Below are 17,455 nucleotides of genomic sequence, written 5' to 3'. Positions count from 1 at the left end.
GCCCTTGCGTCTTTGTTTACTTGTGTATCGATGATGTCATTGCCACACCCCTCGACCTCTAGCCTTCAACCTTATACCCCACGATGATGTCTCATAACACGCAATCGGTTCTCGTTTTCCTTGCACTAGGTAATCTAGCTCATTAGAGAATACGCTGGAGTGGTGGTACAATCAATCTGGAAATGGGCTACCAGACTTGACATGGGGGCGTGGCAACATTGACGACTCAATTTTTTAAAATGGGAAATTTAGGATTGTGACTTGCTTTCGGTCGATTTTGATTTAAATTGTGACACCCTTAGTTATAATTATAACCCCTGTTCTTTGAGTAATATGAGTGAGATGTCTCACCAGAGAACCCTTGTTGCTGGGGAGAAAAGGTTGCTTTTCTTGAATGATGCGGTGTCATCTGCACACACTGTTTATGGTAGGCGGCACTACCTCGTGCAGACGGTTATGCGTTCACCAGCCAATCAGGATTGACGCAATGAGGGTCGCACTGAAGCTTGCTCCCATAGAGAGATATCTCACTCATAATTACTCAAAGAAACAGGGTTTTGACATGATTACGTTAAGTTTTATTGCAATAGCCTCACAATTATCGCATTATTGCAGTGGGAATTGAACCCAGATCTCCCACACGAAAGGTGTGGGGAAATGTGTCATATCCACTGCGCCATCACCACCCGTGATTGTACAAAGGGCCCACTTCAGTAATGGCAAGACAGAAATATTTGGGTTAAGCTTAAATGTAACTTTTGTTTGTTAAAATTGCATTAAAACAGGAATATTTATGTAACATCCCTGAAAGCAAGCCATGTAAACATATTAAGTGGAACTGTCGGCAAAATACGTTTCCAGTCTGCTTTTAAGGGTGAAATGAGCCTCAATATGGCTGCAGTAACTCAGGTGATTGGTTCATTATGGAGTCATTATTAGGAACAGTTGCCTTGCCCTAATTGTCTGGAGCAATGTTTTGTAGACAGCTTTAATTCATGTTGGTTACAATGTACTTTGATGATAACATTTACAACAGTGGAAAAAGTAAGTAAAAAATCACTCCTGATCCACTATTCTGAATGCTCGGTATGTTCCAAATACTTGTATTATATCCAGAATTATGGCTAAATACACTACTTCCATTTGTCGCTTGTGCAAGTGGCCCCTGCCTTTCCAACTCATTGGCCGCTGCCTTGGTTGAGCAAAAACACAACAGGGCTTTGTGGCTCCCCAATGTAGATATCATTACCTCCGTGCTTGGTAACGTTAACACCTTGGATACATTGCTGCTACTGTAAAAATGTTACACTACTGAAATAATATATTAAAACAAAAACTAATACAAAACATACAATGGCAATGGGTGGCAGCAACAACAACAATATTCACCATATGATCAATATGTGATAGCAGTTTTTTTTTTTTTTTTTCATCACGCTGGCCCTCACCTTGCTAGTCAGGTCCAGCCAAAAAAAGAGAAAATCTGTTGCGTAGTGATTAAGCAGCTGCTTTGAAAACCTATTCCAATTGTACATTACATGTATAAGTGACATTTCAACTAGGAGCAGCCTTCCATCTAGGCTACACAGGAGAGATTGTTGGATTATATTTAAATTTTGCACGGAGGATGACTTAAGTGGACAATGACATTGAAGATTTATATTCACAGAAATAAATTTGGAAAATAAACCTCTTCTTTAAATTGGCTAGGAAATGATAGAATTAACTTTATTTAAAGAAAAAGACAACGACATGATGTTGATCGGAAGCCTTTAATCTTCAGTGTGGGATGAATGTACTAATTTGAGATACCACATTACATGAAGAACATTTGTTAATTTTTGGCTTGCTGAAAGGTACATCTCTTTTAATTTGGGCAAATTAGACTTTTAACATGGCAGAGTGCTGTTGCTTAGAATATGTTTATTATGCTGAATATTTAACTATCATTTTCTGTACCGAGAATTCTTTGCTCAAATGTTTTAACATTGTTCATCTTTCATCTACAGTTATGCTACAGCCCTTTGACTATGACCCCAATGAGAAAAGTAAACACAAATTCATGGTGCAGACGATTTTTGCCCCATCAAATGTTTCAGACATGGATTCATTGGTGAGTGATTTTTTTTATTTATTTTTTATTTTTTTTATTTACTTTTGAGACTTTTATCAAAGATGTTTAAAAAAGATGTATAGCTAAACACCTACATTTGTATCACTAGCCATTTTAATGTTTGGAAATCTACGCACCGTAAGAAATAAGGATGCGTTTATGTTGGAGCTCAGCACAAATGTTTTCTTCCATACTGGTGTTACTTTTATATCTCCTGTTAGAAACTAGGCTTCTTTGGATTATTTGTGTTGGTTCTCACAATAATGCTTTATTACTTTGCAAAACAAATAACCTAAACTAGTCTCAATTTAAACACAATTGTCCAAACAAAAGATTCTTCGCTTTTATCAGATTATTTAAGAGTAGATTAAAAAAAAAAAAAAAAAGATTTCCACCTGAATTTGAGACGTCCCATGTGTCCAAAAGATATTTTGTGTCCTGCTGCAAGAAGTCACTGTCCAACACCGTTTACTGTAAACTAGGTCTTCTTGCAGTTAGGACAGCTCAGAGTATTCTTTACTTTACAGAAAGTAAACTGCAAAATGGGGTGGAACGTAAATAAGTTCCTAATTATGCTGGGCTCTCTTTAAACAATAAAAAAGACTAATTGTTTACACTGAAAATCCCACAAAAACCTCATCAATGTTTTATTGAGTTACTTGCCATTTAAAGCTCTGTGCTCTTGGAAAGGGTCACATTAAACAAATCGAGAAGTGATACATTCTCAGTTGTCCACCAGAGGACAGCAAAGACTTAGTCAGTAAAACAGTCACATACCCTGAAGTCATGTTCATGAGCTGGCTTGTCTTGAATGAGAAGCAAAATCCATGAAGTGTAGAGGAACAAAGGTTTGAATGGTCCTGCTATGTAAACTGGAATCTAAAGTTTCTGTTTTGTCCATGGCATTACTCTGTGTTACCTTTCACTTGAGACACCGATCATTTTTTTTACTCAACCATTAAGCAAATCTGTGCTTTATGAGCACTTTTTATTACAAGCACCTTGTTGTTGAGTCTATAAAAATCACAAAACAAATGAGTTAAGGCGCTGACTTTATAGAACTTTGTCATTCTTAAAATGCACATCCAAAAGCAATGGACAAATGAACACTTGTGACCGTCCAAAAGAAAACAAGATGGCGGTTATAACTGTTTTTTAAATTAAGCTGTGCATGTTTTATTAAATGTCCATAAAGTCAAGGCTGCATTGCGTGTGTGTTTGTGTGTGTGTGTGTGTGTGTATATGTGTGGAATCCAGCTGCTAGCAGTTTAAGTTGATGAATAACAGGCCCATTTTTCATCTTCAACAGTGGAAAGATGCAAAACCCGATGATCTCATGGATTCCAAACTGAGATGTGTCTTCGAGCTGCCTTCTGAAAACGATAAAGTGGTAAGAAGTGCTGCCGCATGTTAGAAACAGCTTATTTCCACATCATTTAAATCATAACGGGCGTATGATTTTTCTCAACGAAGACTTTTGTTAAATGCTTAACTTTCTAAAATTTCCAGAATGCCATAGCTTTCTTTTGAGTCAAGAACTTAGGGAAAAACGTTACAGCTATATTGTCAAATAAGTAGAGAATGCTGTTCAAATGGAAACACTGGCCCAGACACCCTGTGCCAGGTGCAAAATCATACAAAAAAACCCCATTAACTTCTGATTTTCTTCTCCCCTCCTCTGTGCTTTTATTCAATTCACTTCAATTTATTTGCGCCAAATCACAACAACAGTTATTTCATTGCGCTTTTCATAAATGAGCAGGTCTAGACCCTACTCTGTGATGTTATTTACAGAAACCCAACAATCTTTATCTTGCTTACTCTTTACATTTAAATAATAATGATGAGGTTGACCTTGGGTGTGTTTGAAGGGCGCCTCCAAAAATTCTTTACACTCAATAAATTATTAGCTGAGCTTGGCGAACCTCATCTGAAATACTTAGTTGTGTCATGCTGTCATGTGTCATAAATCAACTCCAGGTGTGTCAGGGGTGGCACAGAGCAGTCTAGATGCTTCTCAGGTCGATAAAGGGAGTTGGTAGCAACTGGGACAAATATCAAATGCTACATTTTTGTAGTGTCAAAAACTGTCAAGTACTGAGAGCACACCAAGGACTTAATTAATGCATACGTTTGAGGAGCCTTACTGAAAATAAAACGACTAATGAACAGAGGGTTCCCACTTGATAACCCAGGTACAGGCCCACATCAACTCTACTGTATGACACATGAAAGGTCAATGCTTTATGATTGGACATCCTGTTGTTTGCTGTAGCACTTATTTAGTGTAATTTGGCCCACAAATGACCTGAGCCTTGTTCGACTTTATGTAAATATTTGCCTTGGATTTTGGCACAAGGGATATTAACATCATATCCGGTCTGGATATTGATTGTCAACCCTCAGCTAAAATACAGTTGTATTTCCATTACAAAGCCCCTCATTTCCCCATGCTGTCATGTTGTCTGTCCCACAAAACAAAGCCACATCAAACATGACGTCTGGAGGTACGCATTTCCTCCCTGGTCTCTTTGATCTGGCACTGTGAGCTTCTGGGCCTCGGACATAGCTGCCTTTCTTTGGCACAGGCTCCCGTCTGGAGGCTAACCTCCCCACTTAGCTCAGGACACGCTGGATTTCACTTCAGTGGTTCTCTCCCTTTACTTGTTGGGTAGAATGATGTGGAGGCGACCAAAGCAGCCCCAGTGACGAACTCTGCAAAGGGCGACTCCTCAGCAGCAACGGTGCCTCTCACTGCCTCAATGGACGATACAGAGATGAAGAAAGTGCTGGAAAAGTGCAAGAGGTTGCAAACTGAGATGAACAAGCTGGCCGATGAGAACCGGCAATTAAAGGTTAGATGTGTTGATAAATTATTATATTCATAACATGGTAAAATATTTTGATTTTTCTTTCTCACAGCAGACATTTTGATTGTCATAGTAGGAAAAACAACAGGTGTTACTACAGACACAGGGGCAGTGAGCCGGCATGCACCAGGAGCCTGAAATCAAAGCAGCTAAATGCAAATCATCCATCATTAATTTCATTATGTACACCTGTGCTTTTTCTTCTATGACAAGTCAAAATCTCTTCTATTTGAAAGGCCTATTGTGGTTTTCAGTGTAATGTATTTTGCAAAGATTAAAACTAAAACCAAACATGAATTAATGGATCATGTTTTAGCAAACTTGGAGTGAATCGTAATGGTCAGAAAACTGACTTTAGCCTGTTGTGCTAAGTTTCTTGTGCTAAGTTGTGTGTCCTTTTTAATATTTGGCCAGATTTTATCTTTAGAATATGGCCAAATTGTACAGATTGCATTTATACCTGTTTGAGGTCAATTACAATGCGTGCTAGACCAGCCGATCCTAAATAGATTGCTATGGCAGTGCTTTCTGTGGGTATTTATACCTAGCATTAATATGCATTTTTGCAATCAAAGAGAGACAATTTTACATAGGTCTGACTCTCACTATATTTGTCAAACAATGGAACCAGACCAGCTTGATATTTCAAGAGAAACAACTATTACTATGTAATGTACCAGAGCAGCCTTTGTCCAACTGCCTCACATGTAATAAGTAATACACACAAATTTACAGAAAGCCCTGTAACAAGCGATTCCCCTTAAAAGCCAACTAAAGAGTCTACAGTGTTAAACGTCAAGGTACAGTACATGCACGGTACAAATGGCCATCAAATACATGTTACCCAAAACATCAAGAACAATAGATTTTACTGACTTTTAATCATACTTGTTGTGATCTAAATCTTTGTTGACTTGAGCTCCCCAAAAATGGCTCTCAAATTCATATTTCAAACATAAAAAAAGTATCCGATGAAACTTTTGTTTAATAGTACACAAAAGCAAAGTACAAAAATGAAGAGGGAATACCATTTACTTGAAAGATCATTGTTTGACTTCTAAATCTAAATCTAAAACAAGGTTTATGAACGTAAAATCAAATGTAGATATCGTGGTTAAATATGCATTAATGGTTTTGGGTCATTGGGACACATTTGATTCCAACCAATGGATTCCAAGAAAAAGTGGCTTCATTAATGCTTGTTAACATACCATGTATTGTACAGATCTGTTGACGTTTTTCTGCTCCTCTTCCTTCGTTACAGGATGATGGTATGAGAATGAGAAAGGTACCTCGCTCAGACCACATGACATCAAACTCAACTAGCCTCCTCGGCCGAGAAGCCAGCACCGCCTCCCTGCCCTCCCTCCTCGTCGTCATAGCAGCCATCTTCATCGGATTCTTCCTAGGGAAGTTCATCTTGTAGACTGGGAGATGCATGCCAGCCGTATCCCCCCTGCCCCGGCTCCGGAATAAAACAGGCCTGGAAAAACCGAGAAGTCTTTGTGTTGACTTTGCCATATCATTGGTAGTGTGGCCTACAGTGAACACATCTGTACAGCATCATTCAAAGGCGTTGCCTTTTTACAATCTTACACGGTTAGTTCACACAGAGTTAAGAAAAGGAAGGCGACAAAAAAGTGATTGCTCCCTTTTTTTTTGTTTTCTGTTTTTTGATGGCGGGATTCTACAGGTAATGTGATGGAACAAGGAAAGTTGTATACGATCAACATGGAAAATGCACCTAGAGTGAACCATGGGCAAAAGGCAGTCCGATTAAAGCTCTCTCTTGCTCTCGCTCTCTCTCTCTCGCTCTCTCGCGCTCTCTCTCTCGCTATCTCTCTTGCTCGCTCGGTCGCTTGCTCTCTCTCTTCTTTCTTCTCCGTTGTTTTTAATAGGAATTGAAATGGAATGTTAGGTGTCTTGTAAATGTTTTAAATCCTTTTAAAGGAAAGAACTTCCATCAAAAAGACATTGCTACCTGTTGCTGGATTGCCTCTGAAGTAAATTTGTTCAATTTGTAAGTTCTACTTCTTGTCTTGGAATGTACAGGTCCAGCTGGGGATAATATAGGTGCCTCCTTCTTGTACATTTCTGTCCTTTCCTTTTTCTCACAACACCAATGCAGACTTTATATATTATTATTATTATTATTATTATTATTATTATTATTATTATACAAATCATATATTCCTTCTGAGGCAAATATTGACTGAAATAAGGTCTCCATTCTTAAAATCCTGTTCCATGGTATTAAGCATTGAAGAAATAAAAATGAAAAAAATGTGGTTTTGATAGCCGTCTCTTCCTATGTCCCCCCCCCTTAATGATACGCCCTTAAATATTCATTATTTGATGCCATTAAATGGTTTTCTATCAGTATTGCCGCCAACATTTTGTGTTGAAGACATTTTATTTCTTGTTACAAGCCGAGGACAAAGTACAGTGTGTGAGCTAACCATGTGTTTTAATTACACTTCAGCTAATATTGGCTTTCAGTTAATAGATGCTAAGGGTCACCGAACTAGAAACCTCAGGCATCTGCTTGGTTATGAGCTTGAATTGAAGAACATTTTGTAAACTGTTAAACTATTCTTTGTTTACTAACCGGACTATTTGAGGAGTTTGGATCTCTTGAATTCTACGATTATTGAATTTAGTTATGAAGGGACAGGACTCCTACATTATCCTTATATATTTTAATGGTATCATCATGCACAAAATAGGGGTTGTTTCTTAGTATTTTCGAGGTTGTTCTGCCAAGGTAATTTGGTACAATATAGCATTCTGGATGGCATCTGCAGTGGTCATTTGGCCCCAAACTTAACTCCTTTCAGCATGAGGGCTAAAATACAGAACTTTCTTTACAAGATGCTTTTTTTTGCCAAAAGTGTAACCTGCAATCTTTTAATTAAAGCGTAAAGTATTTTGATTCATACTGACTCCTGGAGGACAGGGTAGCGTGGGAAAAGACCGCTGTTTTTATTCAGTTTCTTCCAGTCTTGGCAGAAGAGCGAGAGAGAGAATACGGCATTATGCTTTTATTGTAACTATGAGGCGACCAAGGCGCTGTGATTAGATGACCAGGTCTTGCATCAGGATTTTTATTGTTTTCACCTTCATATATTCATGGAGGAGTTGCACTGAGAGCAGTGCTCTTTTTTTTTTCTCTTTCTCAGGAAAGCCCTGATCTATTTAGACAATTAGAGATTAACACCTGGAAGCTGTCCAGTACAACCACAGTCTGATCTGCTGGCTACTGGAGCCGTTGGGGTTAAGGACCTTACTCAAGAGCACTTCAGTTTTACTCTTCCCCTCCCAGATTTATCATGCCATTTTGGGAGATGAACCGACAACCTGTTCACAAGCTCACTTGTGTAACATTACCTAAAGCTGCTAAGTGCTCTCCATAAAGCCACTATGTGACCAGACAGCAGGGGCCACATGTCGTTATTCAACACCATAACTCACAATAGGAGCAGAAGGGGAGAATGTGACCATAGTTTACATTGCGTCGGATACTGAATTGGTGTGTGTGTGAGGGGAAAAAATAACACTTAGTAATAAATTGCTTCAAAGTCTTCACTACATATATTTTGAGTTTGGACAGTCATGGAGGTAAACTGCAACTTGACTGGTTGGCGCAGGCATACAACCGCAAGGAGATATTTCTAGTTTATAACAAACTAAAATGAGTTTTCATGACATTGACAAATGAAATACTACACAATTTTTTTTTTTTTTTTTTTACTTTTTTGACGTTCTATGATTTTTTTTAAATTTTATTTCAATAACACCTTCCTATGACTTTTAATTAACATTCTTAACATTTTTATGTGATACTATGCTATGAATCTTATGAAATTGTTATGACTTACAATATGACTTTTTGACATTTTAATGATATACCATACTATGGCTTTTGATTCTTTTTTTTTAATGACTCCTATTTTTTTTTTAAATTTCTGACATACATCATAGTGTATATATATATATATATATATATACTGACTTGAAATTCATGATACTGTGACTTTTTGTACATTTTCCCGACATATGCCTTATGACATTCATTTTTTTTGCAATATTTATGACCTACCATACAATTTTTTTAAATTTGTTTTTATATCTATGACATACTATGACACTTTTTTTTTACATTTTATAAATTACTGTACTATGATAATTTAAGTAAAATCTTTGAGTCACTATACTTACTTGACATTTCAATGACAGTATGACTTTTTTTTGACATTTTTACAACATGGTAAACTGAATTTTTTTGACGTTTTTACAACATGGACATGACATTTTTGACGTACTATGACTTTCAATGACATTTTTATGGCATACCATACTATGCATTTTTTTGACATTTTTACGACATACTGAGAGGATATGTTGTATCACAAGACACAATGAGACAAATGATCATCTTGTTTGATCCTGAAGGAGAGGAGCTCAGGCGAACGCGGCGTCTGAGGCGCAGGCACTACCACAACTAAGGTCCCAACGCGCTATAGTGGATTCGTACAACAAGCTGAAGACATACGGCATTGACATCAATAGTTGCATCAATGGTTTTAGTCGCTACATTGTGTGGATAGAAGCCTACACAACAAACGACCCAAAAGTAATAGCAGACTACTTCATCACATCCATTGCGCGCTTGGAAGGATGGCCGCAGCGACTGCGCGCTGACAGAGGCACCGAGAATGGGCATGTCGAAAACACCGATAGTTCTGCAGGAGACCGAAGTTTCATCTATGGACGCAGCACCGCAAATCAGCGGACCTTCTCCAAACCCTCCAATACGATGGACATTTTCCCGGTGATTTGTTGGATAGAAGTCTTGTCCAATTCTGCTTCCTAAACCTTGTTGAGGTAGGCCTGGAAGCCCACGACCACCCACCCCCCAGTTGGAAGCCAATTTGACTGTGAAAGTCACGCATTGATACTCACACAAAGGAGTGGATTCAACACTCAACATTCAGAACACTAACGAGGTAGATAATCATTAGGCCTATATGTTAGGAAACAGGTGAAAACAATGCTTAGATAGTATTATTCAATATTGTTTTATATATATTTTAAGGTATTAGCTTGGAGAGCACTGGCACACAGTATGCCTGCCAGTGGGCTATATAGTTTATAATTAATAATATATCAATCCTAAATATGCCTCCAACAAATGAAACATACATACTGTATATCTCATGTAAGCAACCTTGTATAATGAATAAAACCTCAGGTTATGTCTGTTTTTTTTATGCAGGATGAACTTGATGAAGTTGTGACAACCTGGGATTTACACACCAGAGTAAAGCCAGGCCATGGTGTGATAGGAGTTTGCCCTATTTTAATGTGCACACTTTCAAAGATGTATGGCGCTGAGGACAATCTCAAGACATTTGACATGGAGGAAGAGTGCACCCCCAAAAGCCAATACCCATGTGATGAAACCATATTTGATCTCTGCTGTCTTCTGATGCAGGAAAAAGGATGGGATGCTCCCAGAGATGCATTTTCTGCTGCTCAACTGTACACCTTACTGAGAATTGAAATAAAGCTACCTCATAGGGCCTGATTTAGACCTGCACTTAAGTACCATGCAGTGATGTCCAAGACCATCTCCACCCACTTGGAAACCTTTCAGTGATTATGCACAGCGATAAGCACTCTCGTGCCAGTATAGCCTTCGTGTAGCATGTGTGATGGACCTATGCATGTAGTTTGAATGGCATCTAATGAGTATCCTCACTTTTGAACCTTAGATTTCATTCCGAAAATACATTCTGTATTTTCACCAGCTACCTGGCAGTGAGTTTAGGAGGATCTATTCAAAGATATTGAAGATTAATAACTATGTTTTCACTAATGTATCACCTGAAAGCTGGTTTTGTTACTTTAGAATGAGCAATCTACTGTATATCTACATATAATGTCTGTCTTGGAAACTACCATCTTGAATTTACTTTTGTTGGAATGTCAAACATGAGAGTTATTTAATGGTATCAATTCAATTATTGCCAATAACATTGTCTATAACAATGGGCTAAATGTATTGTACATAACATTAAAAGTTGTGTTGTATTGTTAATACCAATGTGTACCTCATTTATCACCAAATTAACCAAGTGCTTTATAGATTACAGCATTAACCTGTTAAACTCAAATGTTACACTAGAAATGGTGTAAATGTGATTGGCACTTTTGAATCTTAACTTAGTTAATAAATTATCAGCATACACAAATGAAATAGGTGCACTTTTAAAGTCAAATCATAATAATTTTTTTCACGTGCTCCACTTTTGGGGGATAGAAACTGCACACACAGAACACTCACAAGTAATTCCTTATTGCTTGGCTTTATTAGTAAAATCAGATGTGTCTTCACTTCCTCTTGTTGGACATATTGTGTCTTATCTTGTAAAACAGTGAAATAAAAAATACAAATCACCTTAATCACACAACATTTGAAGGGTAGTCACATAGCTAACCTGTGACATGCTTTCCATGTTTTACAAAATGAAATAAAGTATATATATAATCATAAGAAACCGTTTTTTAATTTAAAAACAATTTGCACAACCAGTTCAAGTTCCTTATTGTAGTGAAATAATTATGGCATGAATTCGAAGGGCCTGTGTGCACGAAGAGCTGCAACCACAAGATGTATTTTTAATTAGACACAAAAATAATAAATGAAATAATTAACCTAAAATTCCATTTCCACTATCTACTTATTTAGTTTTTAGTTTATAGTTTATTTGAACATTTATAGTTTTTGAACATAAAAAACAAAACAAAAAACCAGCAACATTAAAATAAAAGATTTATATACATGTATCTATCTATAGCAGATTACATGACACAGCCATACTAGACTTAGTATATAGACATGCTAGTATATAGATATATTTGCATATGGACATACCAGCATATAAACACACCAGTATATGGAGGTATTGGTATATAAATATATCAGTATATAGACATACCAGCATATAGATGCCAAGAAACCACACAGTCTACTACAATACCATCACTTTAAGTCCTTTTCGTATCCCTTTAATATATTAATTTTAAATAATCTCTTGAAATTGCTCATTGTTATAGATGATTTCATCTCTTCACTGCAGCTGTTCCATAACTCCTTTAATTGTGATGCAGTGATATTTAGCAATTGTTCTTATAGGTTTCGTTTTATATACTAAAATTCCTCTTAAATGATGTTTGCTCTCTCTTATTTGGAACATCCCTTGGACACTGTTCGACAGCTGATGATTATTTATTTTGTACATAATTTGTGCAGTTTTAAAGTCAACAATATCTCTGAATTTTAGTGCTTTTAATTTAATAAACAGTGGTTTAGTTGGTGCTCTATAGTGGTTTTATTTACAATTCTTAAGGCTCACTTTTGAAGAAAAAATATGGGTTCCGTGTTGGTTTTTGTAAGGGGTTTCCCCATATCTCCAAACATATAATGTATGGAAGTATGAAGGAACATACCATATATAATGGCGTTAATTTAGTAAATAATTGGTTTTATACAGTTAGCAATTGATTTAGATTTTTACCATTAATATAGCGTATATGTGGCTTCCAACATAATTTTTCGTCATTCATGACGCCCAAATTAAGTTCTTTTACTCTTTCAATTCAATATCTTTTATCATAAGTTTTTTGTGTAAGTTTGTCACGTTTAAACAAAATTATAAATTTAGTTTTACCTTAAGTTTAGTGTTAGTTATTAGCATAAAACCAGCTCTTCACTTTTTTAATTTATTTTCTGCTGAATCCAAGAGTTGTTCCAAATTTTCCCCAGAACAGATTAAAGTATACATCAGCAAATAAAATGGTTGTCAGTGTTTTTGACACTTCCCATATATTATTTATTACAAGTTAAAAAAACAATGGCCCCAACACTGACCCCTGGGGGACCCCACAGGTGTTTTTTCTTTATCTTTGATTTATGGTTTTGCATTCAACATATGTGTTCTGTTCTGTAAGTAGCTTTTTAAACCATGAAAGTGCAGTCCCCCTAATTCCATATTTGCGTAATTTCATGATCAGTAAATTGTGGTCTACTGTATAAATGCCTTTTTAAAGATCCAGAATATCCCCACTGCATATTTTTCTTGTTCTATTGCGTTGTTATTTCTTCTGCAAATTGTATAATTGCATGTTATTTGTCCTCTTAGCCCTGAAACCATATTGCTGATCACAAAGATATTATGTTTAGTAATGAGCTATCAATCCTTGTAAAAAATATTTTTTTTCTAGTATTTTTGAGAATTGGGAGAGCAGTGAAACAGGTCTATAGTTTGAAAGTGTATTTTTTTCCACCAGCCTTGTATATTGGTATCACCTTTGCCATTTTCATTTTATCTGGAAAGACTCCAGTTTTCAGAGATTGATTACATACATGCGTTAGGGGTTTTGGCAACACAGCCAATATACTTTTGACCATAAATGTCAATACCTTTTCCCAGTCAGGGGCTTTTTACTCTTAAATTTGTTGACGATCTCAATAATTTTTTTTCATCAGTTTCCCTTAACAACATAGATTCTTTAATATTTACATTCTTGCTTAAAAACATCATCATACTGACAGTCTTTGAAAACTCCTCAGCTAAACCTGGGCCTACCCCAAACCAAAATAATCTTTAAAATTCATTTGCAGCTAAGTTCATATCCTTACCTCTATTGGTTTTGTCAGGAAATTTTAGTGCCTTATTATTCTTGTAATTTCATTCAGTACCTTCCAGGTGTTTTTTTGTATTACTTCGTTGTCCTCTAGTAATTTACCATAATATTTTTCATGATTCTGGTCAGTTTGTTTTTGGTATCCCTTTGTATTTTATGTTCTGCATCTTTGTCCTGTTCTTTAAAAACTCTCTATATAATAATTTTTCTTTTTACATGCATTTAATATTCTGTTAGTTAGCCCGGTTTATCATCAGATTTCTGTTTACCTTTTTCTTTACTAGGGGACAGTTTTTTTTCAAAAAGTGATTTTACAAGAGCCAAGAAATCATAACTTCTTCACTTATTCACGTACACTTTAACCCCATCTTGCTTCATTAAGTCCTCTTTAAAGTATTGATGTTTTCTTGGTTTCTGTGTCCGGTCATTGTGTAAATGTGTTGGGTCCTTCCTGGTCCTGGTGTACTATCAATAACTCCCAGTCAAACTGCAAATTTTGGTAGGGGGGTCACTGATTCGTTTATTAGTAATCCACTCACTGTATGTTATGTAGCTGTTTGTATAATCTTGTCTATTATGTTGCACAGTGAGAATTTAATTTGGCTGGTCTGGAAATTTTTTGGGATTGAGGCCTAGACTAAACACAGTGTTGAAAAATTCCTCTGTCATTTATGGTTATTTGGATTTACAAGTCATATTGAAGTCCCCACAGATGAACATAACGTTTTGACTATTTTTTGTAAAGTCTCTTCATCCAGGAAATCCTTAAAAGTGTAAATATTCGAACCTGGTGACCCGTATATGCAACTTACAATAATATTTTTCTTTTTTCCATACTTTTCTATAGTGACACATTCCCAAAAAATTAATTCACCACCACTGACATTTTTTCCACCCCCTTGTAAATTTTAAAACCCCTATCCACATTGTATCACACCACCCCCACTCTTGTTTACTAGGGTTTATAGAAAACATTTCAATCCTTCCAAATTCCAAAATCGATTCTTTTTCACTGTTTATCCAAATTCTGTTATTGCAAATTTTGTTAAAGTGCTGTTTCAATTGCTTTAGATAGTGTTTGATACTGTGAAAAGTGGCCCTACAGACTTCTGCTGTTAAGTGGATAATGGATAATTGCGTTCGGTCCCTTTTATTGACCTATTAAATTGTTCATCAGTGTAATAGTTGCAGTTGTTGTTTATGTTAGCAAAGAAATTGTTCTCAGGATCAATGTAATTTTCCATATCCAGTGAGTGATGTTCATGTACTGGAAGGGGTTCAGTTCCAGGTGCTCATATTCAACCAACTTTGTAGATGATGGCTATCTCCGTATGTGTGTGAATTATATTTTGTGACATAGTGAGATAAAAGTTTCAAAATTTCATAGGCCTACCTGTTTTTGTATTTAAAGTTAGCTGGGCCCTTTGGGTTTTTTTGGTGTGCTGGACCGGGGATGAATGACAGTTTTTTCCTGTCGTAAATAAGCAATGTCCCCCCTTTTTTCTCGCCGCTCTTAAATCCCATGAGTTCTTTCCTTTTTCCCTTTTGTTGCCTCCGTGAAGTCTTCGTTTATTTATTCTGGAACTTTCAGATTTCGTTCTTTGTAGTACTTCGTTCTGTCCTTGTGCCTTAGGGAAATTTTCCACAAATTTCCCTCGGGCGGTCTCCTCCCGGGTTTTCCTGTGCGGTGGGCCCTCTTCACCTCCACCCCCCGCGTTACAGCTGTAATTTTTCCTTCACAACTTGTTTTAAACCCTTTTCCCCCCGTCCTGACCCGGTTTCTCCCTGTGACTCCTGTATCCCGTCAAATACCAGGTTATTTTGACTGGATTGGCTTTCCAGATACTCCCTTTGTCCGTGACAGCCAGCAAGCTGTCACAGACTTTAAAATATGTTGCATCGAGGTGCTACGTTCCTTCATTTGCTGTCTCAATTGAATGTCATCCACTTCTTTTTGTGTGTATGCAGGCTGGTTTTTTTATTTCTTGTAGTTCCTTTGGGTTTTTGATCCAGTCCAGTGTTGGTGGAGTCATTATTAGCTTGACAAGCCTTTGAAATTGCTGTGTTGTTGTTCCAGTAGTGGCGGTAACATTGCTTTTTGTTGCTGCAGCAGTTCATTTTCACGATTGTCCCCATTTCATCTTCCTGTTTAGCCTCTTTTTTTAGAGGCATTTTTTAGACTTGTTAGCCCACCTGTTTTTTAAACTTGTTCAGATGGAGTCTGGTGGAGATATGGCGCTCTGAGCCTGGTGGTAGATGGCTGCTCCTTGGCCTGGGTATGGCTGCCTGGCCTGGTGTAGATGGCTGTCCTGGCTGGTTACGCTGTCCTGGGCCTGGTGTTAGCTGGCTGCTCCTGGGCCTGGTGGGGCTTATTGTAAGAAACCCTAATTTAAACTTCCTCAAATTGTCAATACAAAAAGACAAATATGCAATTATTGTTAACTTAGAAGACAGTTTGTGAAAACTGCACTTGAAGAAGTAGTGAAGTACAGGTTCCTGATAAACAGTCATAACATCTGACATTTGCAAAAATCATAGGGCCCTTAGTTATTGCATGAATGCAGGAGAACTGAAGACAAACTGCGGCTTGAAAGGCTTTCAAGGTAAGAGTAGCAGCTTTTATTTTTTTTATCTAGAAACCTTGGCTTGGCAACAGCATGGCCACAATTATGTTTGAGGGGCCACATATTGTACTACACAATGTCCCATACCCAGATGTTGCTCTCAAGGACTTCATTGAATTCAGCACGACAGTCAGGGAAATTTTCACAGCAGTCAGGTAGCTGTAGGAACATTCGACATGTCCGTCCAATGGGCTGTCTTGTGAAATCCGTCATTTCTGTAAATTCAGCAGTGACGGTGTCTGACACAATCAAATCGGACCCTTTGCAGAAGTTTTTCTTCGTCCAGTTCCCTGATATACCTTCTGCGATGATGTTCAATCTCTTTTTTCTTTACCCTCACATCTGCAGGGAACTTCAACGGCCTTAACACCTTCTTAGCTGTTGGTTGAAGATCAGCATACATCTCTGACAGCTTTTCATAATTCACACTCATTGTGTGTGATCTCCCTCCAACAATCAATAACATACATAGGCTTTTGAACAAGTTATTTGTGGGAAATCTCCATCAGAATTAGTGGAAGGGTGTCTGCTGAGGGTTTTCTTCTATATTTGTAGTTCCAACCGGTCATCAGATTCAACAGAAGAGAAATCTTGCAAGGCTTGCCTGAGGATTTCTCGGTCTTGGCAGCTCACAAACTAAAGAAAGGCTTTGTCAGATCACTGTATAAATAACCAAATAACATCACCTCAACAAAAGGGAGCGCAAGCTTGGTAGTGGCAGTCTTGGTATCCTCTCAATAAGATTCTGCCGATGGCTTTCCATGTGTCAGTCTTGAAATTGTGTCCGATAAAGGGTACTTTCGTTGTTGTCCCGAGTGTGCAACGATCATAGAATTCATGCCAAAATGCACTGAAGACATCTCTCAGAACCCCTTGTTCCACTACCAGCATCCTCGGAATTATCTGGGAGTAATCGTCTCACTGCCAGTGGTCTGGTTAGTCTCTGGGTCAGAAATGCTTCAATCATGTCATTGAAGCAATTTGCATGGTGTATAGTAATCAATTTTGTTTGAGGTGCATGGTCTGTTTTTTTCAGGCTGATAAATCAGTGTGTCATCTTGATCAAATTCAGCCTCTGTGTGTGGACAAATTGTAATTTCAGGGTCGGAGATATATGTTACATCTTGAACAACTGCCTC

The 17,455-nt window shown here is 37.4% G+C and overlaps 1 protein-coding gene across 1 annotated transcript in view; it reads left to right on the top strand.

The window, feature by feature from the left end:
• vapal (VAMP (vesicle-associated membrane protein)-associated protein A, like) overlaps window positions 1-7,278 on the top strand; it is a 37,534-nt gene extending 30,256 nt beyond the window's left edge. Inside the window, exons 4-7 of the mRNA XM_032530510.1 lie at window positions 2,010-2,113; window positions 3,423-3,503; window positions 4,789-4,968; window positions 6,248-7,278. Coding sequence (XP_032386401.1) covers window positions 2,010-2,113; window positions 3,423-3,503; window positions 4,789-4,968; window positions 6,248-6,409 — 527 coding nt within the window. The 3' untranslated portion in view covers window positions 6,410-7,278. The remainder of the gene's footprint in view (window positions 1-2,009; window positions 2,114-3,422; window positions 3,504-4,788; window positions 4,969-6,247) is intronic.
• The last annotated feature ends 10,177 nt before the right edge of the window (window positions 7,279-17,455 follow it).

This window comes from Etheostoma spectabile, chromosome 12, assembly GCF_008692095.1.
Source record: "Etheostoma spectabile isolate EspeVRDwgs_2016 chromosome 12, UIUC_Espe_1.0, whole genome shotgun sequence".
Classification (NCBI taxonomy): Eukaryota; Metazoa; Chordata; class Actinopteri; order Perciformes; family Percidae; genus Etheostoma; species Etheostoma spectabile.
The sequence above is the reverse complement of the archived record's forward strand: the minus strand, read 5'-3'. Positions and strand labels throughout refer to the sequence as shown.